The 23,914-nt window shown below is 43.3% G+C and overlaps 2 protein-coding genes and 1 long non-coding RNA gene across 9 annotated transcripts; 1 reads left to right on the forward strand and 2 right to left on the reverse strand.

Annotated features, from left to right (window-relative positions):
• Positions 1-839: 839 nt before the first annotated feature.
• LOC117754860 lies at positions 840-12,022 on the reverse strand. The gene is made up of 3 exons (XR_004612505.1): positions 12,011-12,022; positions 9,680-9,688; positions 840-1,408 (listed from the first exon to the last, which is right to left on the reverse strand). It is a non-coding gene; the product is annotated as an uncharacterized LOC117754860 (long non-coding RNA).
• Positions 1,601-8,893, reverse strand: coq10b (coenzyme Q10B). Its single transcript, XM_034574192.1, has 5 exons — positions 8,731-8,893; positions 6,065-6,220; positions 3,909-4,101; positions 3,658-3,759; positions 1,601-2,749 (listed from the first exon to the last, which is right to left on the reverse strand). The coding sequence occupies exons 1-5, from the start codon at positions 8,811-8,813 to the stop codon at positions 2,582-2,584; spliced, it is 702 nt and encodes a 233-aa protein (XP_034430083.1). The 5' UTR covers positions 8,814-8,893; the 3' UTR covers positions 1,601-2,581.
• On the forward strand, positions 10,481-22,531 carry sf3b1 (splicing factor 3b, subunit 1). Of its 7 annotated transcripts, XM_034574181.1 has the most exons (25): positions 10,485-10,624; positions 12,165-12,337; positions 12,737-12,838; positions 12,951-13,065; positions 14,984-15,038; positions 15,388-15,467; positions 15,577-15,762; positions 15,921-16,383; positions 16,518-16,639; positions 16,731-16,928; positions 17,022-17,123; positions 17,273-17,452; positions 17,527-17,613; positions 17,936-18,206; positions 18,517-18,662; positions 18,797-18,943; positions 19,454-19,579; positions 19,700-19,921; positions 20,010-20,192; positions 20,283-20,394; positions 20,499-20,619; positions 20,700-20,831; positions 20,943-21,215; positions 21,325-21,541; positions 21,915-22,234. In XM_034574181.1, exons 6-25 carry the CDS (start codon positions 15,411-15,413, stop codon positions 22,071-22,073), a joined length of 3,504 nt encoding a protein of 1,167 aa, XP_034430072.1. In that variant the 5' UTR covers positions 10,485-10,624; positions 12,165-12,337; positions 12,737-12,838; positions 12,951-13,065; positions 14,984-15,038; positions 15,388-15,410; the 3' UTR covers positions 22,074-22,234. The 7 variants fall into 7 exon arrangements, 5 of the variants coding, with proteins under 5 accessions (XP_034430074.1, XP_034430073.1, XP_034430075.1 ...); XM_034574180.1 differs by lacking the exon at positions 14,984-15,038 and having other exon boundaries at positions 10,552-10,624; positions 21,915-22,531; XR_004612504.1 differs by lacking the exons at positions 15,921-16,383; positions 16,518-16,639; positions 16,731-16,928; ... (13 more) ...; positions 21,325-21,541; positions 21,915-22,234 and having other exon boundaries at positions 10,481-10,624; positions 15,577-15,639.
• Positions 22,532-23,914: the final 1,383 nt, after the last annotated feature.

The following is a 23,914-nucleotide window of genomic DNA, read 5'->3' on the forward strand; positions in this document are numbered from 1 at the left end:
GTTGTGGATCTTTCAATCACTTCTGATCCTCAACGATAAAGTTTTGGCCTGTTTTCATGTTGACGTTTCTATTTTTTTACGAGCAGTTTGAAGGCTCAACATTCATGTGTGGTTAAAAGATAAAGTTCAACTTGATCTTTTAAGATGAGACGGCTGTGGACAAAACACAAACCACAATGTCCAGTTCGTGGCTGATCTGGAGCTTTCGTACAAGATCTTCACCAGCTGGAGACATTTACCAGTTATAGAGGAGTTAGATGGTGTTTTCTGAAAAGCTGAGACTCAAAGTCCATCTTGACTAATAGTTGTTGTGGAAAAGAAGTATGGATCAGTGGATCTTCATCAGCCAGTTTAAACTCCAAACTATAAAAACTAAAAATGTCAACATTACAATTATATATCAACTGATGAAGATCATGAGAAATGATCAAAAGCTGCGACTGCTCTTAATCAATCTTTTGAGTGTAATGAAAGAAAAAACAGCTGGAAATGATTAGAATAATAATAACAGGAGTCGTTTCCTACCAGCAGGAAGTATTTTTAGCTCCAGTGATCCACGTTACTCTTCTCTGGAAATAAATCACAACAACCTTTGACGTTGCTTCAGTGACGCAGGTCCAAGGTCAAAGGTCAAATAGAACTGTTCTAGGCCGTGACATTTCAAACCTTAAAAGACTTTAAACGCAGCCACGCTTCAAACTGTCTATTACATCTATTCTTACCGCTCACATGCTCAAACTATTTCTGTCCAGCCAGAGGAGGTGACTCTTGTTTAGATTACTACCCCCCCCCCCCCCCCAAACAAACACACACACAAACAAAATACACGCCAGTCAGGGTTTTTCTTTTTTAGAAAAAATACTTTATAAATCATGCAGCTGGTAAATCTGTCTGAAGTCTCTTAACATTCAACTTTCCCCCGAACACACGGACACAAACCCAGTCCCTTTAAAAGCAGTGTGTCTCTTTTCAAAATGTGACCTCAATACCAATATTTACACTTTAAACTAAGTAATAAATACAAGTATATTGTTTAAAAATAGAGATAAATATGCTGCCAGTCGGCCGGGAGGCACTCTGTGAGTGACGTGGGTTCAGGGCAGGTGACCTCGCTGAAACCACGTCCGAGCCGACACGTCCACATGTACGACCTGGATCTATTCAACATCTGGATCTGGACGACCACGCTGGACCAAAGCAAAGATTCCTAATTCATGCTTCTAATCCTTAATGTTAAAAATAAAAACTAAATTATTTTAACTTAGTGTGTCTCCAGATGGGTTTAGAGAAGACCCTCGATGTCGGGGGTTCAATGACAGCCTCTGTTTTCTGTTATTATCATTGTTGATAATAATAGTAACGTTAAGAATAGAGTCATTTTAGTGTTTTATTTGCATTTGAATATTTGCTCATTTTATTTCTTTATCATCAATCACGGCTTCAAACAGACGACAAGAATAAATCTGACCTTGGGTCGATTTTCACTCGCTGTCGAATTGTCGTTGGAAGTCATGTGATCAATCATGTGATCAATCATGTGATCAATCACTCGTCAAATGTGTCTCGTTGTTCACGCTCAGAAAACGACATGTGATGTAAATAAATACAGGCCGGAGTCTCTGTGTCGTCGGCCGGTTTTGGGCCCTTTACATCGACAGTTGGTTTACATGTTTGCGAAGCTGCATTTAAAATAACACACAGCTCATATTGCACACTTAAGAAGAAATAAAACACCCTCTGCTGTATAAGTCAGCAGCTCTCATGTCCAGCATCGCTCTCATAACAATGACATGAGCATAATATTGAGAAAAATAAACAGCCCTCTAAATAAAAGTTCAGCTCCCAGAGAAGGTTTGTGTTTCCGATAGTGTACAGATCGGTTTTCTTTGTTTACACGTCCTCCTGCTCGTCCTCTTTAAACAAAATGTCCCGTGACAGTGTCTCACCGGCTTCTGCTCTTTATTCTTACTACATATTCTCATCATGTGATTGTCTGTGATGTTTAAACAAGACTTGGGCCCTATCAGTTGTTTTAATACCTTGATAACGTGACATGATGGTATGAATTAAATCAATAATTAAAACAGTTGCAGAATAATTGTCTGACTGATTGATTCTCGATAAAACCGTGGGAAATGTGGCTTTTTCAGCCACTTCTAAATCATTCAATTATAAATCGATTCGTCTCTAATGTGGTAAAACATTATTTAAGAAGATGAACTGATGCAGCAGCTGTTAAAATGAAGTCTCCTGCAGCTGTAGTAAAACAGTCAGTCAGAGCAGTGAGGTGAACGACTGGTGTTTCCAGATGTGATGACACACGAGCTGCTGTGGTTTCACCTTCACGCTCACAACCTGAGAACTCAGATTCTACTCAGACAGTGTAAACGACTGAATGAAATGTTGAGCATGAAGGTGGAAGCTCGGAGCTGGATCCGTGTCACTTATTAGATATGAAATAGTTGGGAATGAACTTGGTCGTAGCTGTGAGAAAGGCACTGCAACGTTCACTAACACTTTCTCCTCCCTCGTCCTCTCTGGCGTTGGCATCAGATATCTGTGGTTGCCTTTGGGGGCGGCGCTACGTGTGGTGAACCTCGTGGAACATGAGCTCGCGAGGGATGGGCGTCTCGGCGCCGTATACCTTGGAGGCGCGGTGCTCGAACGCAGACACCATCTGCTTCACCACCTGGTCGAAGAAGACGTGAGCGAGCTGAGAGTGGATGAGGGAACGAAACTCGAAGGAGATCTGAGGGAAGCAGCAGAGAGGATAAAGTTAGCGGCTGAATTTCACACCGTACACACATCAAAGGGTCGGCATAGAAACACAACACCTGCAGCTGCACACATGGCAACTCTGACACGAGGAAGAACCAGCACAGGATCAGAGAAGAGGACAAACAAGAGCCGTTTGCAGACATGAACTCCAGAGAATGTCTGGACAAAGGGATCCGGACTTTCTCCAGGCAGGACATTCCTCTGCGGAAATCACATGTTTTTCTTCATAGCACAAACAAACCGGCCTCAGCTTTATTATTAAAAGCTCTCAAAGCTCGTTGTCTTTTCAAGTTTACATCTTCATCTGTGTCTTCTACATGTGCGGCTCCTCTTTTTCATCCTGAGATATTTGTATTATTTTTGTTGTGTTCAGTTTTGCGCCTGTTGCGTGTTGGAAACATAATAAACACGCCCACTCCTCCGGATTGTCTCCCGCTGTATGCTCACTCCGACAATATCCAGAGTTTTGACTTGGGGGCTGGCAGGAGAAAGTCCAGAGAATGTCTGGAGCCTCTAACTCAGACGTTTGCGTTCTAACATACAGCCCCTCGTGATCATTTCAGGAGATTATGTGGAGTTTAGTACAGGTCTGAGAAACTACAGAGAAAAGGTCAAACCACAATCTCTCCCTCTTTTTCGAGGAAAAGACAAACTGTTCATTCTGACTCTGATTGATTCTCAATTTAAAACGATTCTGGATTCAAAAATACGAGCACTCAGCATGAAACAATCTTAGATCTTCCTTATTCTTCTCGTATGAATACAAAAATAGAGAAATGTTAAAGATCTTGATCCATTTTTTTCACCCACCCCTTCTTCTTTTAACCTCTCACAAATCTTTTTGCAGGTTTGACTTCTACAGCAACTTCTTCTACTTACACCAAAATCCACGGTGCAGGTACGAGGGTAACCCGGGAGACCAGGGCTGAAGCGCCAAACCGTCTCCAAGTGGTTGAAGAGTTTCCCATCTGAACAGGACGCCTGACAAGAGACAAAAACACAAGAACCAGAACGTTAGTCCAAGTGTTTGGTGAATCTGACTTTGATCACTGAATCTGAACAGGCCTCAACAAGAAGAGAGATACGTTCAGGATCATGTAGGTGACGTGGGCTGGGAGGCAGTGCCGTACCTTGACCAGGTGGGGGCGTACTGTAGTGACAAGAGAGTTGTAGTTCTCCACCACAGGAGGAAAGCCCACGCTGAGTTTGGCCTTGCAGAAGCCAGATCGCCGAAACACCACGTCAGATTTCTTGCACCAGGGAACAAAGAGGCGGTAGTTTTCCACGCCGGCCACCACGTCATATATCTCCTGCATGGAATACCTGAGGAGTGAAGGACGAGAGGAGCGAGTCGTTAGCTCCAGTGTGCAAATACCAACATGCAGAGCTGCACGTCAGGAAGCAGATGAAGGTCAGCGACTGTGACATAACACGAAACAAGACTGACACGACTCACGACCCGGTTAAGTGTTCAACTAGGTCAGAAACGAACAGACAGAAAGAGAGGGAGGGAGGAGAAAGAGAGGAGACAAAGAGAAGAGGAGAAACTAAATAAAGACAAGATGTAGTGAATGAGAGACAGATTATACGACTTGTGTTGTATAAGTGCCTCACTCCAGTTGAGGGGAAATAACTCGCTGCCGCTTGCGTCTATTTATACAAGCAGATTTAGTGATTATGACCTCTCTATGGAACAGAGGAGGACATTCAGTGCGTCACACAGGGACACATACGTCAGGTCTCAGCTGGTGGAGGCCGCGCCACTCAGAACATGAACCCATGTTGGAAGTTAGGATTTTAGTTTGTGTTATTTTGTGATTATGCATCGTCAATAAACAGTTTTTATTGTTACAAGCAAAGGTTGATTACAATCAGGTGTGAATCATTTAGGCTCAGTAATATTATTCCGTCTGTTCAAACTGGTCTTTGAAGGATTAGTGTAATGATGAGGAACATAATCCTCCGCCCTTGTTCTATGCAAAAATAGATTTGAATTATTTGTACTGGTGCAGTGCCCATTGTAAACCTGTCTGTTTGGAATGTGCTGCTGGGAGTGCTGGTTTCCTGTTTTTTAAAACTGAATCTACAGAAAGCTCGTCACCTGTTTATTCAAAGTACATTAATATTATCATATATCAAAAATGGCACCAAATTCGATACTGCATTTCCTTGGACCCTTAACAATACACGTGCCAAGTGTGAAGGTAATAAGATGATGAGATATGTGCTCCACAGACTTATGGAATGAGTAGATCGATGCCAGCGATAAGGAACAAATTCCTCCTCCCTCGTTTTGTGCAAAAGTAGATTTAAATTATTTTTACTATTGATTTTTCCCTCAGTAATATGCAAATGTTGCAGCAAGACACTCAAAGTCGAATCAGATGATCTACTCTGTGGATAATAACAAAGCCCACACATGTATGTAAGTGTGAGGCAGTTCAGTCCCTTTGAACGAGGTGACATCACACTTTGCTGAACTGCATCGTGGGTCCTTACCTTACAGGCACCAGCCAATCAAAACCCATTTAAACAAATACTCAAGTGCAGGCGATAATCAATCAAATCACGTCTCTGCGAATACAGGTCCTGACTAACATCAAGCATCAGGATGAGGCAGGAGAGGTGAACCTGGTGTGTGTTCATCTGGTTGTGGAGTTTGTTTCCTGTGGACTTCCCTTGAGCATCGCATTGACAGTTAGCAGGAAAGCCGACAATGTTTGACTGGTTGCTGTTGTTGTTGTTGCTATATCAGTGGTGCCAGTGGCAAGCATCAGGCATGCCCACCATCAAGCGTTAAGGTTACACGTCAGAGTGAGTTCTCTGAGTCGCAGAGTAATAAAGTCACAGAGTCACAGACCACAGCAAGATAACACAACGTCCTGCATACAGAGTACCATCCTGGTTCTCTGTCCCACAACATTCCCACACAGGTGTAATTTAAGGTTCAGTGCCCAAGACCACTTTGATATGTGGACTGGAGGAGCCAGGGATCAAACCACCATGCTTGTGGTCAGTAGACCAGCAGCTCCACCGGATCGATTTCCTGATCCACAGCCACAGATGATACATCAGAGAACAAATCTAAAAGAACAACCTTCTGAGACCACATGACAAAAGTACTGTCGGGTCAATGTCAGACCTGGTGTGAAAATCCATTCCAGGAGATGTGATCACGAGTGGAAAGCTCTTCACAACCTGCATCAGAATGTGTCTCCAGTGACCAGCTGTGTTCAGAACACTGAGTACAGCCGCTAACACCAAGTCTAATTGAAACCAGACTCACCCAATGATGCGTCTCTCAGAGTACTCCTTCTTCTTGGAGAAGGAGTCAGCCAGGTTGAAGAAGCTGCGGGCCGGCAACACGACGCCACGCCCTGACATGGCCGCACCCAGGAGGGGAGGCACCCGTGTCATCAGGATCCCACATGACGACAGATACCTGGTCCCAAAACAAACCAACAGGGTCAGGAAAGTGGTTTTGAAAGGATCTGACACACACGATACAGTTTATACATACAACACTTCTCCAGCATTTGTCATTTATATAAAACAGGTGAACATGAAATGCCAGGAAACCAGAACAGAACCTGGTCAGGGACGCCTCATTTACTACGAGCACTGGAGACATAAAATCTTTAATAAATACAGTCTGGGTCTCAAACCACCTGGACTCACTCAACCCTGTTTGACTACCTGTCTGCCTTCACTTCTATATGTGTAGGCCTCTATTCGACCTGAGGGAGAAGCTGCAGATTATTGATAATATTGACTTCACTGTATCACAACATGAAACGGCAAGAGTCTTTAATTTTTTTACTCGCACACTCAATCTACTTATTAGCTGATGTCCAACTGAAAAACTATTTCACTAACGTCCTGACCAACTGGGTCCTGGATGACAAATCACCACTTTACTGACAATCCACTAATTGATTAATAGACCAATCCTGAGTCAGTTCCTCCCTGACACCATGAATGGAAGGACTCATTAATCCGGGACGGGTCACTGAAGTTCATGAACCAACTCGAGTCACGCTGCTCGTGACAGAAGCCTCCTGCTGAGTTCTGGCTGTGACCCACGGCACCTGTGACCGTGTCCCTGGCATCGGACGGGTTGGAAGCACACAGTGTCACCACGTGTGTTCAGATTCACCACTCGTTACATCACCGATTCGTTTGATATGATCGGGAGGAAAAAGAATTGCCACTGATTTCTTAGATGTCGTTATCGAACCCTTATGACACAGAAATATTATTGAGGGTTGATATTTTGTGTTTAACCATAAAATGTTGTTTTAAACAACTAGGAATAGAAAGAAAACACTTTTTGGGGTAAAATGTTAACATAAATACATATTTTCTGCATTGTTTATTCTGTAAAATAAGTATTTATGTCGTGCATGTCATAAACACAGATAACAAAGTCTCAAATCAGCAGAATTCATAGTCAAACCATTAAATCCTTTGTCTTCTACATGAAACCGATTGTGTGCTTGTCATAATGTGGTCATTTGAATTCCTGTTCCATCACAGGTCTGCAGAACTCTCCAAAGAAAGTAAATTCACTACAACCTGAAACGTGATACAGCTGCCACATGGCAGGGACCTAAAACTGGCAAGTCCTCTCTGGTGTATAGTTACAGTGCAGTTGAGAAATACCTCTTCAGAGGACAGTGTGCACGAGGTCTGACCCCAACACGACACAGACGCAGGACCAGCATGTGACACACAGTGGATTTCAAACTGAATGTTACAAGCTCAAACAAGTTTAATGAGGAAACTTTTTCAAGCCACCGTGCAGACCATCTCCCTTTTCCCTGAGAAACACTTACAAGCAATGTGCCACCGTCTGAACATTGTGCCAGAGGCGAACCTGAACTTCAGTTGTGTTCCCCCCCGGGAGAGAAAGGGCAGAATGGTCTTATCTTATCTTAGCTGGCATGTGAGAGCCACTTCCTCTGCAGGATTTTAAACCTCAGAGGACTATGGATGTCCAGAGATACGACAAAACACGATGCAGAGGAAACAGCTCTTTGTGGATTAAAAAGCTTTGTGACATATTAACTAATTATGATGGTTCGACTGTGATTCAACAGCAGCAACAAGTACATGGTCATGGACTTGAATCAAGGTGTAGCTGTACCTAATAAACTGCACACTGAGTGCATTCATATTATTAAAGCTGCTTTTTTACCACATTATTTTTCACTATCTTGCTATCCAATCACGAGTGACCACATCAGGAGTTATAGCTGTTGATAAATACTTTAAAAAACACTTTAAAAAGAGCCTGGAAATTGTACTTCAATAAAAATGGTAAGCACTTATATACAGTATTATTTACAGTATTAATTAACATTAATTACCTCTGTTTTTATGTTATTACAGCTAATTATGCATTAAGAAACACTTTTAGTTACATTTAAGTTTGTTATGAAACTTTTATAGAAAGCTGAATTAGTGTAAACTGTTTATAAACGTCAAATCCAGTGGGTTTTAAGTGTTAGCTAGGGTTAAGTTAAGTGTTTATTTCAACGAGGGAAGAAGCACATCTGTGTATGATATAAAAACAGCTGGACAGCAGCACAGAGAACATCCCCAGGTGCAGGTGGACCTAATAAACTGAAAGTGAATGTATACATACCACGTTATGTTTCAGTATCTGCAGTAACAGCTGTGGATAAACACATTCATAACAATGCGTTGCACCACTCGTGTAAAGTATTTATCCGCATTTATAACTTCTTTAAAAGTTCGCACCCAGTTTCTAACAGTTGAATAAGGTGTTAGCCGGTCAGCTGGTGTCACGTTAACATGTCACCAGCTGGTTTTGGTTCTTCTCCTGATTAAACCTCTAACTTGTGAAGTTACCACCGACTCTGATGGAGTCTGAACTTTCTGACACTCTCCAGGTGGAACGTGGATCAGAGGATAGTTTGAAATCTTTACCTGACGTTGTTCCTGCTCTGAACTTCTCTGCTGACGGACTGTTTCAAACACTGGGCTACTCTCCTCAGGCCGCCTCTCGCCATCTTCTTCTTCTTCCTCCTCTTCTTCTGCTTCTTCTTCTTCTCGCTCCTGACAGCAGCTCCTTGGTCACCCACACCCGCCCACTCTCACGTACCCGCCCTAATCTCGGCCTCCCATTGGATAACGCGTCCTCTCTAAGCGTCCCCCATTGGTCGGTTCTGCCTTCCGTCACAGAGGCAGCTGTTGACGTCCGTGCCAGGCGCGTTCATGCACGAGGACGCGCAGGAATGTCACGAGATGTTGGCTCGGGTTGCAGCGGTTTAAAGGGATAGTTCACTATACTGTACTATATACTATTCTATACTATACTATACTGTACTATATTATACTAAACTAGCCCATACTATACTGTACTATATACTATTCTATACTATAATACTATACTGTACTATACTATACTAAACTAGCCCATACTATACTGTACTATATACTATTCTATACTATAATACTATACTGTACTATACTATACTAAACTAGCCCATACTATACTGTACTATACTGTTCTATACTGTATTATAAACAAGATCCATGAAAGGGATACTTCACCTAAAATAAGATTCACTATGTACTCACAACTATGCTATACTGTACTGTACTATAATATACTCTTCTAGACTAGACTAAACCATACTGTACTGTACTATACTGTACTATACTATACTATACTTTTTGTAGTAATTTCACCTTTTTCCTTTCCTTTTAATGCTTCTATTATATTACAACTGCTGCGCACTTTAACTGCTATTTACTACAACCTGTGGATTACATTACTTCCCATGAAGTATTTTTGCACTTCTTAATCCATTTTCGCACTATTCTGATTTGCACTACTCTCATCCTATCCACCGTGTACCTTATGACTGCATACTATGTCGTACTGTGTAGTCTACTATGTTTTGAGTACTTAATATGTTGCGTACTTATATGTATAGACCACCTTAAGTGTCTGCAGGAGAGTATCACAGGTTAAATCTTTCCTGCAGCTGTTGGACTGTAGCTCTGCTCCCTGTAGACCACACTCAACAATTTCTGGGACTGCACAATAAACTCACTTAGGTTTAACTCATTTAACTCCACAATACTAATTTCTATCTGTGCAATTCAATGTGGAATCCCTTTACACTGCATATATTCCGAAGCTTATCTAATATAAATGATATTGATTATTATATCAGTCAGAGGAACCTATTTCAGAAAAAAATAATACTTTTACTTTTAATAGTTTGATCGAATGCAGCTGGCAATGCTTTTATACTTGTAGTAGGATGTATGTTGGTACTTTTATTGTGTAAGTAAAATGTAAAATTAATGATTCTTCCATCAGTGATAACGATTATTACCGATTATTTTGTTTAGTTATCTTCTGCTTTGGGTGATTTGCAGTGTGAACATATCAGAGCAGGGAGTTTATTGGGCTGGGAGTATTTCTTTTGTTTTATTTCTGTAAATCAAGCTTGCAATTCAGTAGAAGTACTGAAGTACAGATGAACACATGTGGATAGAGGACAGAGAAGGCAGCTAATTGTAAACCATGGCAAGATTAAAGTACTTTTTGATTTAAGAGATATCCTACAAACTGTGTAATCGAAAAGTAAATGATTTTCTCAGATAAACAAATATTAATGAGAGAATAAAGGTTTTTTAATATAAATATAAGACACTCCATACCAGCTGGTGGCGGTAATGCACCAAATCGTCCACCGCCAATAAAACCCAGAAGAAGAGGAAGACGGAGAAGAAGAAGGGACACACTTCCGGTTTCAGACTCCATCATCCACCACCAAAATGGCGAAGATCGCCAAAACCCACGAAGGTAAATTTCCTTAAAGAATTAAACACAAACAGCATCTTTTTGCAGCAGTTTTCCCTCAGAGACGAATCGCGAACTGTTCCTGTGCACGTTCCAGTGTCCGAACCCCAAGCTAGTGTCTGAACATGTTGTGTTTGAACGTGATAATCTTCGGGCCGTGATGCGACACAACGCGGACCCCGAGATAATGGCGCTGGGTGCTAGCTTGTTAGCGGCCGTTAGCTTCCACCCCCCCCCCCACCCTCCCCCTGCACCACTTAACGGCTTTATCGCTAAAATGGAGAATATGTGACTTCTAACTAATGTTAATATTCTCAAACGCGTGTTCTGCTGCACATCCATCGTTGGATGATTCGCATTTCACACAGTTTGATGGAATTTCTTTTCTGGTCCGGTTAATCTAGATTAGCACCACGACGTCCCAGACACGGACACACGGAGCTACAGCTAGCAGCTAGCAGCTAGCAGCCGCTTCCCTTGTTCCACAGACCTGGAGCTGTGTAATGATTTTAGTTTCGTTTGGTTGACGTGGACCAGGATTCATGTTTTTATTAAATCTAGATCTCGTCTGTACGGGGGCAGCCTGTCTATGATGTCATTAATGAAAAAGAGGGGTCATCAGATGTGCTTTAGATTGTTTTACACTCTCCACGATGATCTAGTTCAACTTTGATTCGTCTTTTTAACATGATCTGATGTGGTTAATATTGGGAGAAAACAGTTTTCTCAAATCTGAAGATGGCTTTTAATGGACGTCCGACGCCGTTTCATAACAACACGTTCCATTTTCCACGTTGTGTATTTTTTAACGAACTCCTCCTGGAGCTTAACAAGATGGAGAATTAAACCACCTCGTAGTTTCCGTCACATGGTGTGACCGTGGCTCCCAGTTTGATTACACGCCATCAAAACACGAGGTTGTTGTATCTGTATTGTGTCCGTGGTCATAGATTCATTTTGATGTCTTAGATGTTGCAAAGGTGAAAGATTTATTCAAGCCTCAGTGAATTTTTTTTTTTTACAATATTAAACCCAGAAGGACTCTGATCAGTCAAGGAAACCAGCAAATGGTTTCCCCTAACAGACCGGAACAAAACTCACCTCTTCCACCGCCTGTGCAAGAATCATGTCAAACGGTTCAAAGTCCGCATGAGAAGCACTAAAGTGCATTGGAGTGCTTTACAACAAACCCCCCCCACTCGGATGTTACATGTGACTTCTCCTTGTGGTGCAACATATGGCCAAAGTCACTAACATGGAAGGAAGCGGCAGCTGCTGTTGGACAGTTGGTTCGTGGGCCAGTAGAAAACAAACATGCCTTTCTCTAGTTAACAGCTTTTGAAGGTTTCATTTATCTGAGGAGGAAAATCTATAGAAAATGATTCACACAATTTTCCCCTCAATACAAATGCGTGTTTGATTGATTTCTCATTTCCTCTAAAATGCCCAGTTGTTCTGCTATGTTCCCCGTAGCCTTTTTACAGGGAATAGTTTTGCAATTACATAGTTTCTCACTTGTTTGTGTCTCCATTTTCCTTTTTAGATATCGAGGCCCAGATCCTGGAGATCCAGGGGATGAAGGCCACCCTGCTGGAGGAAGGAGAGAAGGGAGTCGGCCTCGTTTCCACTGGCTTTTTTGACCAGGAGATCTATGGAGGCGAGGACAGTCGCTTCGCTGGATATGTCACGTCCATTGCTGCCAATGAACAGGAGGATGTAAGTGTTTCCTTACCCAGAGCATGGATACATATCCTTACATGTGCTAATGTTATCTGGATTTGGTGCTTTCTCCGTTTTAATGCTGCTGCTAACAGCTGGAACAGAGAGCTTGTGATATTGAGATCTTGCTGGCTTCCATGTTGGCTTATTAAACTTTGATGGTAGTTTTGTCAGAACTGCAAAAGTCACTAAGGCATTTTGTATTTTTCAATAATTGTTACCAAGTCAGTGAGTCTCTCAGCAGAAAGGTGGTATGATATTGTTATATCAGCTCTGTTGTAGTTCCACTTGTTTCCTGGGGCTTGATTGCTCCCCTGTGTCTGTTGCATGTGAGCTAGGAGAGTCTTGCCGTCTTGGTGAGATTTGACTAGACTCTTTTTGTCTTTCTTTCCTCAGGATGATGAAGATGACACATCAACAAGCTTGTTGGGACAGAAGAAGCCAGGGTACCATGCACCGGTGGCAATACTCAATGCCATTCCTCAGTCAGACGAGCAAGTATGTGTTGTCTGTCTCTCGAATATTGATTTATTTCACCCAGTTTTTAAGGCAACTTTAGAAAAATCTTATGAAACTAAATTCTACTCTGTGTCCTAACTTCGTTTTGCAGTACGACCCGTTCGCAGAGCATCGTCCACAAAAGATCGCAGAGCGTGAGGACGAGTACAAAGCCCGGCGCAGACAGATGATCATCTCTCCGGAGCGTCTCGACCCTTTTGCAGACGGTAAATTTAGCTATTATTTTGTTTTCATTAATCATTCCCCGTGTTGTCCCCTTTTCATGGTTGACTTTTTGTGACCCCCCCCCATGATTACCAATGGTTTTACACTCTAGTTTTGCTGTTCAACCCTTCGACCACAGTGCAATAACTTGCTTCCCAGACTCAATGCCTTCCCTGTGGTCAATCCTGTGTGGTACAGGGAATTCTTTTTTTGTCATTTTACCTTTTCTTCCTATTATATGATCTACATTTGCATCAACTTGCAACTTAGCAAGAAATGTCCGCATGGTCTCGTAGTTTGTTGTCAATATTTTGGTTTGGGGAAAAATTGTTGTCATCATCCGTTTGTGCAAAATACAAGTTTGACCCTGGTGTGTGCAGTAAAATAAAGCAAAACCTACTGTAGGGTTACCATGCTGTTCAGTGGGAGAGGTGGTTAGGTGCTCAATGTTTTTAAACGGGCAATTTTCCTAACACACGTGGGTCGCAGATGGGTTGTGTGTGAGTCGAAGGGTTAACAATCCCATGTTAGCGTCAGCAATGGGAAGGTGTGCAGGATGAGGAAGTTTGAGGGTTAGCTTTGGTGTAATTGACCTGCTAATGATACGCTGTGCTGAGCACAGGATATTAGGCCAAGTATTATCCTGTTCTGTCATAGACAGAGCTGTAGATCCCAAAGCCGACAGACAAGAGAAATATACATATGCCTAGTCAGTCCAGAGTCAGTTGCGTAATAAACAAGGTAAATCTGATCTCATTTGTCATCCCAGTGCCTTTGTCTGGGCTATAAGTTGCGTCTCTTGCAGTAACAGGACACTGCTTATCAAGGTAGTTATAAGTCGATAAGAGTTGGAATCATAAATTCAAGATGTAGCTAAATGTAAAATATTCCTTAAAATGGCAGCGCAAGAGTAGGAACATGCTAGATTTTTTTCAGTATTGTGTAAAACAAATACTTGTAAGTCAGCTATTTTTATCTTTATTTCCATTATCATTAAGTCTTAACTTCGGCTGACAGTATGAGCTTAAATGGCCTGAAAGTCTCAAGTTAGTAGGTAGGGCTCATCTGAAGCCTGCATGTAGAGAGAGCTCTTTGTACAAAGTTGTTATGTAAATATATTTTTATTTTACAACTCTCTCTGTAAAATAGAAATATGTTATCAAGAAAAATTGTGTACCACAATTCCACAGGCCCATACTAACTGTCCTTAATTTCTCTCCTACAGCAGTACTGCTTTGCCAGTCCTGTACTGCACTCTGTTAAGGGTGCAGCAACTCATCCTGTGTAGGTTATGGGGAACACAGAGAGCTGTGAACTTGTCAGATTGGTCAGGGTCCACTGGCTGCTTGTTTGGGGCCTTTGAGGGGAATCAGATGCAGCCCAGCTACAACAAACCTCTACCCAGAGAGACTCTTTAGTTTTTCAATTTGGCGCATCAACATCTAAAAATTATGAAGCTCAAATATCCCATGCATTCACAATAGAAAATTGCTGCCCAAATATTTGAAGGATTATCTCTGCCTTTTTGATTTGATCAGTTTGTCCTGAAAAGGAAGTCCACATCTAAATGTGTGATGATTCAGTGCCACTCTGAGTCAGTGACAACGGCCTGTTATACGACATCTGGGCTTGATTTTTATTATTGTTTTCTCATTTTTATATAAATGCAAAAGTAGATTCTTCTATTTTTGATAGTACTGTGGTAGTTTCATTCCAAGGTGTAACCTCACTTCATTTTTAGCTGCTAGTATCTGGACCACAGGGTCTCACATAAAGTTTTTCTAGTTTTGAGGTTACGCCCCAAGAAGATGCTTTGCTTTTTTGAGTGCCATAAATCAATGCAACACAGGTGGTATTCTGTTGTGTGTGAGTTCAAACCCTTTTCCAAAGTGTTACTAATGGTAAAGAGACATTTTCTAGGCTTCTTTTCTGCCGGTTGAAGTCTGACTGCAGAAGGACCCTTGGCACTGAAAGTGTACGTATTCTGAAGAGCACAGCCCAGGACCCCTGCATCAGTGATGGCTATAACTTCTTAATCCACTTAAAGAAAACACCACAACCACAGCTCTTCTCTCTATGTATCTGCTTGTTTTTCATTAGAATGATATGACTGTATTTAAGAAAGGCAAATGTATATTTGTATGTAATTCAGTAGGTCTTTGTTTTGTGAATCAACTGTTTAAAAAACTGGAACATAGTTAATCTGTTGGTAAAGAGTCAGGGTTAGCTGGCTGTGTTTGTTCTTGCTGTGATTGTAATAACTTGGGTCCCTGGAGTGTGTACTGATGAGTTTCCTTTGTTCTTGTTGGTGCTCTTTCGCGCAGGGGGCAAAACACCGGATCCCAAGATGCAGGTCAGGTCGTACGTGGACGTCATGTTGGAGCAGAACCTGTCCAAAGAGGAGGTAACCAGCCTGTCGATGTTTATTTAATATTTTGACCTACTGCAAACCTGTGCTTTGTCTCAGCTCAGCTGTATCATTTATCCTGACGTTTGTGCCTTTTTACCAACAGAGAGAGATTCGTCTGCAGATGGCAGAGAAGGCCAAGTCAGGGGAACTGAAGGTTGTTAACGGGTCTGCTGCCGCCCAAGCAGCCGTGAAACGCAAGCGTCGCTGGGACCAGACAGCTGACCAAACCCCCTCTAATACTACACCCAAAAAGATGTCCAGCTGGGACCAGGCTGACACCGGTGCTGAGGTGAATCACTTGTTGCTTGATTTAGTGCCTTACCTTTTGTGCATTACTGTGTAACTTGCTGGAATCCAGTATTATGAGAGAATATGAGACTATTTTGATGCTGTAAATTTTTTCACTGTGTTTCTAATCTCATCTTTCTTTGCTTTGGTCCCCTGTAGACTCCAGGACACACCCCCGCACACACCCCCTCAAGCACCCGATGGGATGAAACCCCTGGCCGCCCTAAAGGCAGCGAGACCCCAGGGGCCACTCCCAGCACCCGTATGTGGGACCCCACTCCCAGCCACACACCTTCAGGCGCTGCCACCCCTGGCAGGGACACCCCCGGCCACGCCACACCTGGCCACGGTGGAGCCACCGGTAGCGTTCGTAAGAACCGTTGGGACGAAACACCAAAGACAGAAAGAGAGACCCCGGGTCATGGGAGCGGCTGGGCCGAGACCCCACGAACAGACAGAGGAGACGAGTCTGTGGGCGAGACTCCAACCCCAGGGGCCAGTAAGAGGAAGTCTAGGTGGGATGAAACCCCTGCCAGTCAGATGGGATCCTCAACACCTCTTCTCACCCCTGGAAAGACTCCCATTGGAACACCAGCTATGAACATGGCTACCCCAACACCAGGTTTGAATTATACCTTCCTTGTGTCCTATTGTCTTGGTATTCAGGGACAATCATGAATTACTCCCATGGATCCTCAAGCCCCTTTTTGTTGCGTCACATGTTTTTGAGTCTGTATCCTCTTCTGTTTTCTTCAGGTCACATGATGAGCATGACCCCAGAGCAGCTGCAGGCGTGGAGGTGGGAGAGGGAAATCGATGAAAGGAACCGTCCCCTCACAGACGAGGAGCTGGATGCCATGTTTCCAGAGGGATACAAGGTCCATACCATTTATAAACTTTACAAAAGAATTAGTATATGCAATATAAAATGTCGTCGCAGCACTGACGGCTGATTTTGCTTTTCCACAGGTCTTGCCTCCACCAGCAGGTTACGTGCCAATTCGTACTCCGGCCCGCAAGCTGTCAGCCACACCCACCCCTCTTGGAGGCATGACAGGTTTCCACATGCAGGTGGAGGACCGCACCACAAAACAGATGAATGACCAGCCCTCAGGAAACCTCCCCTTCCTCAAACCTGATGACATCCAGTATTTTGACAAATTGCTGGTGAGCATCGACACACACATAAAACATCATAAATTAAAAATGTTCCCTGTCTGAAATTCAATGTGTCTGACGCGGTGCGTTTCTTTGTGTTAGGTGGAGGTGGACGAGTCCACACTGAGCCCAGAGGAGCAGAAGGAAAGGAAGATCATGAAGCTGCTGCTGAAAATTAAAAATGGAACACCACCAATGAGAAAGGTTGGTCACTTCCTGACTCAGATTAATTCCTACATCATAAATCCACAGCAGAGGCTTGTAACAGCATAAAACTAAAAAAACAAACCATCAGATCTGTTATAACTGAACGTCTGATACAGTCTGACTGACCGATCCCCTCCTCTTTTCAGGCTGCTCTGCGTCAGATCACCGATAAGGCTCGTGAGTTTGGAGCGGGCCCCCTGTTCAACCAGATCCTGCCGCTGCTCATGTCGCCCACGCTGGAGGACCAGGAGCGCCATCTGCTGGTTAAGGTCATTGACCGTATTCTCTACAAGCTGGATGACCTGGTCCGGCCGTACGTGCACAAGGTAAGCTCGGTGTACAAGACGTGCGATCAGTTAAGTGAGTTGTGCCTGAGAAACTAACCATCTTCTTCTTTCAGATCCTGGTGGTGATCGAGCCGCTGCTGATTGATGAAGACTACTACGCCAGAGTAGAAGGCAGAGAAATCATCTCTAACTTGGCGAAGGTAACATTAAGATTCATAAATTCTGTTTGCCCGTGTTCTGCGAACCATTCTCGCCTGTACAACCAGTTTGTGGTCAGATCAGGGCTAGTCGTTCGCTAAATTGATTCCAACACGAGAACCAGCAGATCGGACATTTATTCCCTTCTGTTCTCAACCTGCACCCGTTGGATACAATCAGATCAGTGTGTTTGTTGAGTCCATAGATATGAAAGAAATCCAGATCCGCACTAAAATTGTATGGATTCTTGGTTTGTCTTCATGTCTCTGGCCTCATCTGAATGTATGGCTCAGATTTTAACGCGTGTCCTCCTGTCTGTCGCAGGCTGCTGGTTTGGCGACGATGATCTCCACGATGCGACCTGATATCGACAACATGGACGAGTACGTCAGAAACACCACGGCCAGAGCCTTCGCTGTGGTGGCCTCTGCCCTCGGTATTCCCTCTCTGCTGCCCTTCCTCAAAGCTGTGTGTAAAAGCAAGAAGTCCTGGCAGGCTCGACACACGGGCATCAAGATCGTGCAGCAGATCGCCATTCTTATGGGCTGTGCTATCCTGCCCCACCTCCGCAGCTTGGTGGAGATCATCGAACACGGTCAGTCAAGTCTTGTGGACATTCTTCATTTTCAAAATACCAAATTCAGTTAATTATAGCTTTTTAAAGTTTTTCAGTGATGACTTTTTAGTCCAAAACTAAATTTGATTGATCCCAGATAGTATGAGATCGTTAAATCGTTAAAATGTACTATATTATGTGTTTTTGTCATTCTAATCCTTTTCAAATGCATTTAAAAAATGGGTAACATGTGCTTGAAACCAGCAGACACCGTTAATAACCATTAACCAAACACACCATCAATGTGTGTGTGATTAAATGTGCTCACTGGTGTTAACTGTGTCCACAGGTCTGGTGGATGAGCAGCAGAAGGTGAGGACCATCAGTGCTCTGGCCATAGCTGCTCTTGCTGAAGCTGCTACTCCCTACGGTATCGAGTCATTCGACTCCGTCCTCAAGCCGCTCTGGAAGGGTATCAGACAGCACAGAGGAAAGGTGAGAAGTCAAAATAATAAAAAATGTAAAGGTATAAACTGTTTTCAGTGCAACAGACACACATTGATTATCATCTACATCCACAGTCGGTGAAATAAGTTTGTATTCACAATTGTTTCTTCCTCTGTCACCAGGGTCTGGCTGCTTTCCTCAAAGCTATTGGTTACCTGATCCCACTGATGGACGCTGAGTACGCAAACTACTACACCAGAGAGGTGATGTTGATCCTGATCAGAGAGTTCCAGTCCCCTGATGAGGAGATGAAAAAGATCGTACTCAAGGTAAAGACGGGATAAAGGAATATATTATATCTGTGTGTGATGCTCAGTTTGGTTACGTCCTGCGACTCATTCTCGCCTGTTCAGCCTCCTCATGGCTGCACCAGGGCTAGTACGTCGCTATAATAACACCAACACGAGAATTAGCAGAGATGACGTCTATGTCGCCTTTGTTCTCACTCTGCAACCGTTGGTTACATTTACAAACCCGGACTTATCTGACCTGTGGTCTGAAGCTGCATTTTATCAACCTCGTGTTTGTTTAATATGTTTTCACCACTTTAACAACCTGCTACTTTAATACTTGTGTAGATAAACATTGAAGCCCTGGTTGGTTTTGTCCTCTGGCAGTTTTGAATCACCACAGTCTCAGTCAAGCCAACAGTTTATTTTAGCTAAGAATATGAAAGACCAAAATGTATTTTAAAAAATCAGGATTTTACCTGGTTTAAAAAAAGGAGGAAACCCTGATCTTCTCCTTCTCTAACCGCCGCTTGTGTTCTTGTCTGACAGGTGGTGAAGCAATGTTGTGGCACTGATGGTGTGGAAGCCAACTACATCAAGACCGAGATCCTGCCTCCCTTCTTCAAGCACTTCTGGCAGCACAGGATGGCTCTCGACAGACGTAACTACAGACAGGTCAGCAGACGCTCGCGTTCAGTCCCCGTTCACACCTGGAATTAACATCAGTATTTGACAGCTTTAGATACATGAGGATTCTCATGTTCAAGTTATCAAACTGTCTTTCTCTTCCAACAGTTGGTGGACACCACGGTGGAGTTGGCCAACAAAGTGGGAGCAGCAGAAATCATTTCTCGCATCGTGGACGACCTGAAGGACGAGGCCGAGCAGTACAGAAAAATGGTGATGGAGACCATTGAAAAAATCATGGGCAACCTTGGCGCCGCTGACATCGACCACAAGCTGGAGGAGCAGCTGATCGACGGCATCCTGTATGCCTTCCAGGAGCAGACGACAGAGGTGAGAGGAGTCACAGTTTTCCAGGACAGGACTTTTATCTCGACAGGATCTTTTCTGTTATTAATTTCATCCCTTCTGTTTCCATCAGGACTCTGTGATGCTGAACGGCTTCGGCACCGTGGTGAACGCCCTCGGGAAGCGGGTGAAGCCCTACCTTCCTCAGATCTGCGGTACGGTGCTGTGGCGTTTGAACAACAAGTCGGCCAAAGTCCGTCAGCAGGCCGCTGACTTGATCTCCCGTACGGCCGTGGTCATGAAGACCTGTCAGGAGGTACGATGTGAAGGCTTGAATATGTATAGATTCAAAGACGTAAACGTGTAACTAGAAACTGATGCATCCTTTCATGTTCTGCCACTGCAGGAGAAGCTGATGGGTCACTTGGGTGTGGTGCTGTACGAGTACCTGGGAGAGGAGTACCCTGAGGTGCTGGGTAGCATCCTGGGAGCGCTGAAGGCCATTGTGAATGTTATTGGTACGTCACCGCGCTTTATATACAACCCTGGTTTCCTCTGCAGGAAATTCAGATTTCAGAAAACGAAGGTGATAAGCTAATGAATCGTTTCCCTCTCTCCTCAGGTATGCACAAGATGACTCCACCAATCAAAGACCTGCTTCCTCGTCTGACTCCCATCCTGAAGAACAGGCACGAGAAGGTGCAGGAGAACTGCATCGACCTGGTGGGCAGGATCGCTGACAGGTCAGTACACTAAACCCTCATCTTTAGAAGTGGTGGTGGAACGTGGGACGAACTTCTAATGTGTGTTTTTACTTTTGTAGGGGTGCTGAGTACGTGTCGGCCAGGGAGTGGATGAGGATCTGTTTTGAACTGCTGGAGCTGCTGAAGGCTCACAAGAAGGCCATCCGCAGAGCCACTGTCAACACGTTTGGTTACATAGCCAAAGCCATTGGGTGAGTCTGTCAACTCCTCGTCAAGATCCACAGAAAACACCAAATCTGTGTATTGTCATTCTTCAGGTTCTCTGGTCTTAACCCGATCTTTGTCCTCCTCTCTCCTCTCAGTCCCCACGACGTCTTGGCGACTCTGCTCAATAACCTGAAGGTGCAGGAGCGTCAGAACAGAGTCTGCACAACCGTGGCCATCGCCATCGTCGCTGAGACCTGTTCGCCTTTCACGGTGCTCCCTGCACTCATGAACGAATACCGCGTGCCCGAGCTCAATGTGCAGAACGGCGTGCTCAAGTCCCTCTCCTTCCTGTTCGAGTACATCGGAGAGATGGGCAAGGACTACATCTACGCCGTCACGCCACTGCTGGAGGACGCACTCATGGACAGGTGAGATAGAAGGCGAGGGATTGTTATCCTCTGCCGCTCTTTGACCACATTAGTTGATAACATGATGTTACCAGTAAGGGTACCTGACTCTGTCTCTGTCGTCCTGCAGAGACTTGGTCCACCGACAGACGGCGAGTGCTGTGGTCCAGCACATGTCTCTGGGCGTCTACGGTTTTGGCTGCGAAGATTCGCTCAACCACCTCCTCAACTACGTGTGGCCCAATGTGTTTGAGACGTCACCTCACGTGATCCAGGCCGTCATGGGCGCCCTGGAGGGGCTGAGGGTCGCCATCGGTCCCTGCCGCATGTTGCAGTACTGCTTACAGGTGGGTTTTTAAATATGTTTCAAAAATGATCAATTATATAAGGAATCTGTCACAATATGTGATCGGGGTCTCAACTTAAGATTTCTGTCAATATTGATTTATCTTTTCAGTCTTTAAAACTTTACCAGAGCAATGGGGAAGTTGTTCTCAGATGGTTCGTCCAACTAATGGTCCAAAAACAGAAAAAATGTCAAATCACAACATTGAAGGAGCTTGAACCAGATAAATTAAGTGTTTTGATAAATGAAAGGACAATTATTTTTGAACATAATTTAAATTTCTTTGTGCTGTAAACTGAAGTGTTTGTATTTGTAAAGTGACTTTGGGTTGTCTGAACATTATCATGTATTAAATCTGCTGTTTTTTCCTCCAGGGTTTGTTCCATCCAGCGAGGAAGGTGAGAGACGTCTACTGGAAGATCTACAACTCGATCTACATCGGCTCACAGGACGCCCTCATCGCCCACTACCCACAAGTCTACAACGACGAGAAAAACATTTTCGTCCGCTACGAGCTCGAGTATGTCTTGTAAATACGAATTTATGACCTCTTTGGTTTTTGTCCTCCCTCAACTATATCATCGTCTCGGTTTAAATCCGAGTCGGTTTTAATTCCGCAGCTTTATGTTGGTCTTTCCCGGGGGCTAAAGTAGAAAGTCCACGTCCTGAATGCCACTTAATGATCCTGGAAAAACAAGAGTGAAAATAGGGAATATGGGGAAATGAAAGAAGGAACCTTGTAGAGTCTGTATGTATTGTTTTTTTTTATTTTCCCTGTGAGGAATGTTCAGGGTCACTTGAGCCTTGGTTGAAGGTCGCAGCGCCGTCATGATGATGATGTTTTAAATACTTTTGATTCTTTTTGTTGCTTTTTGTGTATCGCTAGTCTTCTGTATCAGCTGTACACACCCTGTCCAAGTTTCACACCTTCTCTGTTCTTATTAGGTTGTTGCTTTATTTAACCTAAATAAAATGTTTGTGTATAAAAATCAGTTGCTTGTGTCGTATCAAGTTTTTCCTTCCCCGACATTTACAGATGAATGTAGGAGCTGAGGTATTAAAATGAAATGCACATGATCCAGAAACTCTGCATTAGTTGACATTCAGAATCAGATTTTATATTTTTCTGATTTAGATTTTAATGTAAATGGAAGGTAGAACAACTTTTAAAGTTTAATAATTAGTAAGATTGATTATTTAAAAACATGCTACACTATAAAATGTTCCAGTACAAGTACCTAAAGTCGGCTTTTCCCTTGTTGATGTTAAAAAATATAATGCAGGACATAAAATAAAGGGGCTTTGTTATTTTCTTATTTTCATAAAGATGAATGAAAAGATCTCTGAGAAATGATGGAAGGTTTTAACACTACGAGGTCTTTCTTGGCCCATGTCCCGTCCGTCCACCAAGTTGTGTGGAAATCAGTTCCAGGGTTTTTGTGTAGTTGAGTTTGTTCTGACACAACAAACATTTCTACCAAATGTCGTCCGTTGCTCAAAGAAAAGGACAAAATGTTCATTTTATTTTAACACATACCTATAGATGGTAGAACTAGAGAAAGTGATGATCTTGCTGTGGTCAGTTTTATCGTGTTAACACTTCACATTCTACAACAGAGTAAAGTGACAGAAGCTGTACGTGAGTCTTTGGGGTTAATTGTTTCCTTCCAGACGACAGAACCCTGAGATTCAGTGACTCAGAGACTCGGACTGTCGACGTGTGAGTGAACTCAGTCGTTCAGCCTCCGGGCCTTCTCCTACTTTTTAACGATTTAATATTTGAGTGTATGAGTGGTAACAGTGAGGAGATGTAACGACACACGAGTGATGAATGAATCTCACTTTCACTAAAAATAAAAGCAGTGAACGGCTCCCACACTCGAGCATGAAGAAGAGGAACCTCCCCCACTCTTCCTCCCCCTCCGCTCACACACACTCAAACGCTTTGACCCAGATTTTCCAGGCAGATGCCACCAGGCCCTGGGCCTTGTACCACTGCTACACACATATATATATATACACATGTACATTTATATAGATATGCACATATATATACACATTCATACATTTAAAACTTTTTTTTAAATGCAGCTGTTTTGTAGTCATGTGTTGTGTAGTGTTTTTTTATTGCATTAAATAAAAGAAATGGTTTTCAACAATGTGTCTTCAGTTACGGATTTGTGTTTCGTTGTTTCATAAAAAATAGTTATTAAAAGTTGCTGTGTTTTGTGTTTTCAATGTGTGTGTCCAGTCACGTTCAAGTAATTAATAGTTAAACGTTATTTCTGAAAAGTTGCTGTTAATTGTGGAACAGTGTTGTGTTGTCTCTGATTTTGCTCCTCAGGACGTGAACATGCAGAGATGACCCACATCA

This window comes from Hippoglossus hippoglossus, chromosome 21 (assembly GCF_009819705.1).
Source record: "Hippoglossus hippoglossus isolate fHipHip1 chromosome 21, fHipHip1.pri, whole genome shotgun sequence".
NCBI lineage: Eukaryota > Metazoa > Chordata > Actinopteri > Pleuronectiformes > Pleuronectidae > Hippoglossus > Hippoglossus hippoglossus.

Coding starts and splice junctions, on each gene's coding strand:
- coq10b (XM_034574192.1), bottom strand. CDS start 8,813: ATGGCGAGAGGCGGCCTGAGGAGAGTAGCCCAGTGTTTGAAACAGTCC. Junction 6,221..8,730: donor CAGAGCAGGAACAACGTCAG/GTAAAGATTTCA, acceptor TTTTGGGACCAG/GTATCTGTCGTCATGTGGGA. Junction 4,102..6,064: donor TCTGAGAGACGCATCATTGG/GTGAGTCTGGTT, acceptor TTCACTCCTCAG/GTATTCCATGCAGGAGATAT.
- sf3b1 (XM_034574180.1), top strand. CDS start 10,597: ATGGCGAAGATCGCCAAAACCCACGAAG. Junction 16,384..16,517: donor CATGGCTACCCCAACACCAG/GTTTGAATTATA, acceptor TGTTTTCTTCAG/GTCACATGATGAGCATGACC. Junction 20,395..20,498: donor GGCCATTGTGAATGTTATTG/GTACGTCACCGC, acceptor CTCTCTCCTCAG/GTATGCACAAGATGACTCCA.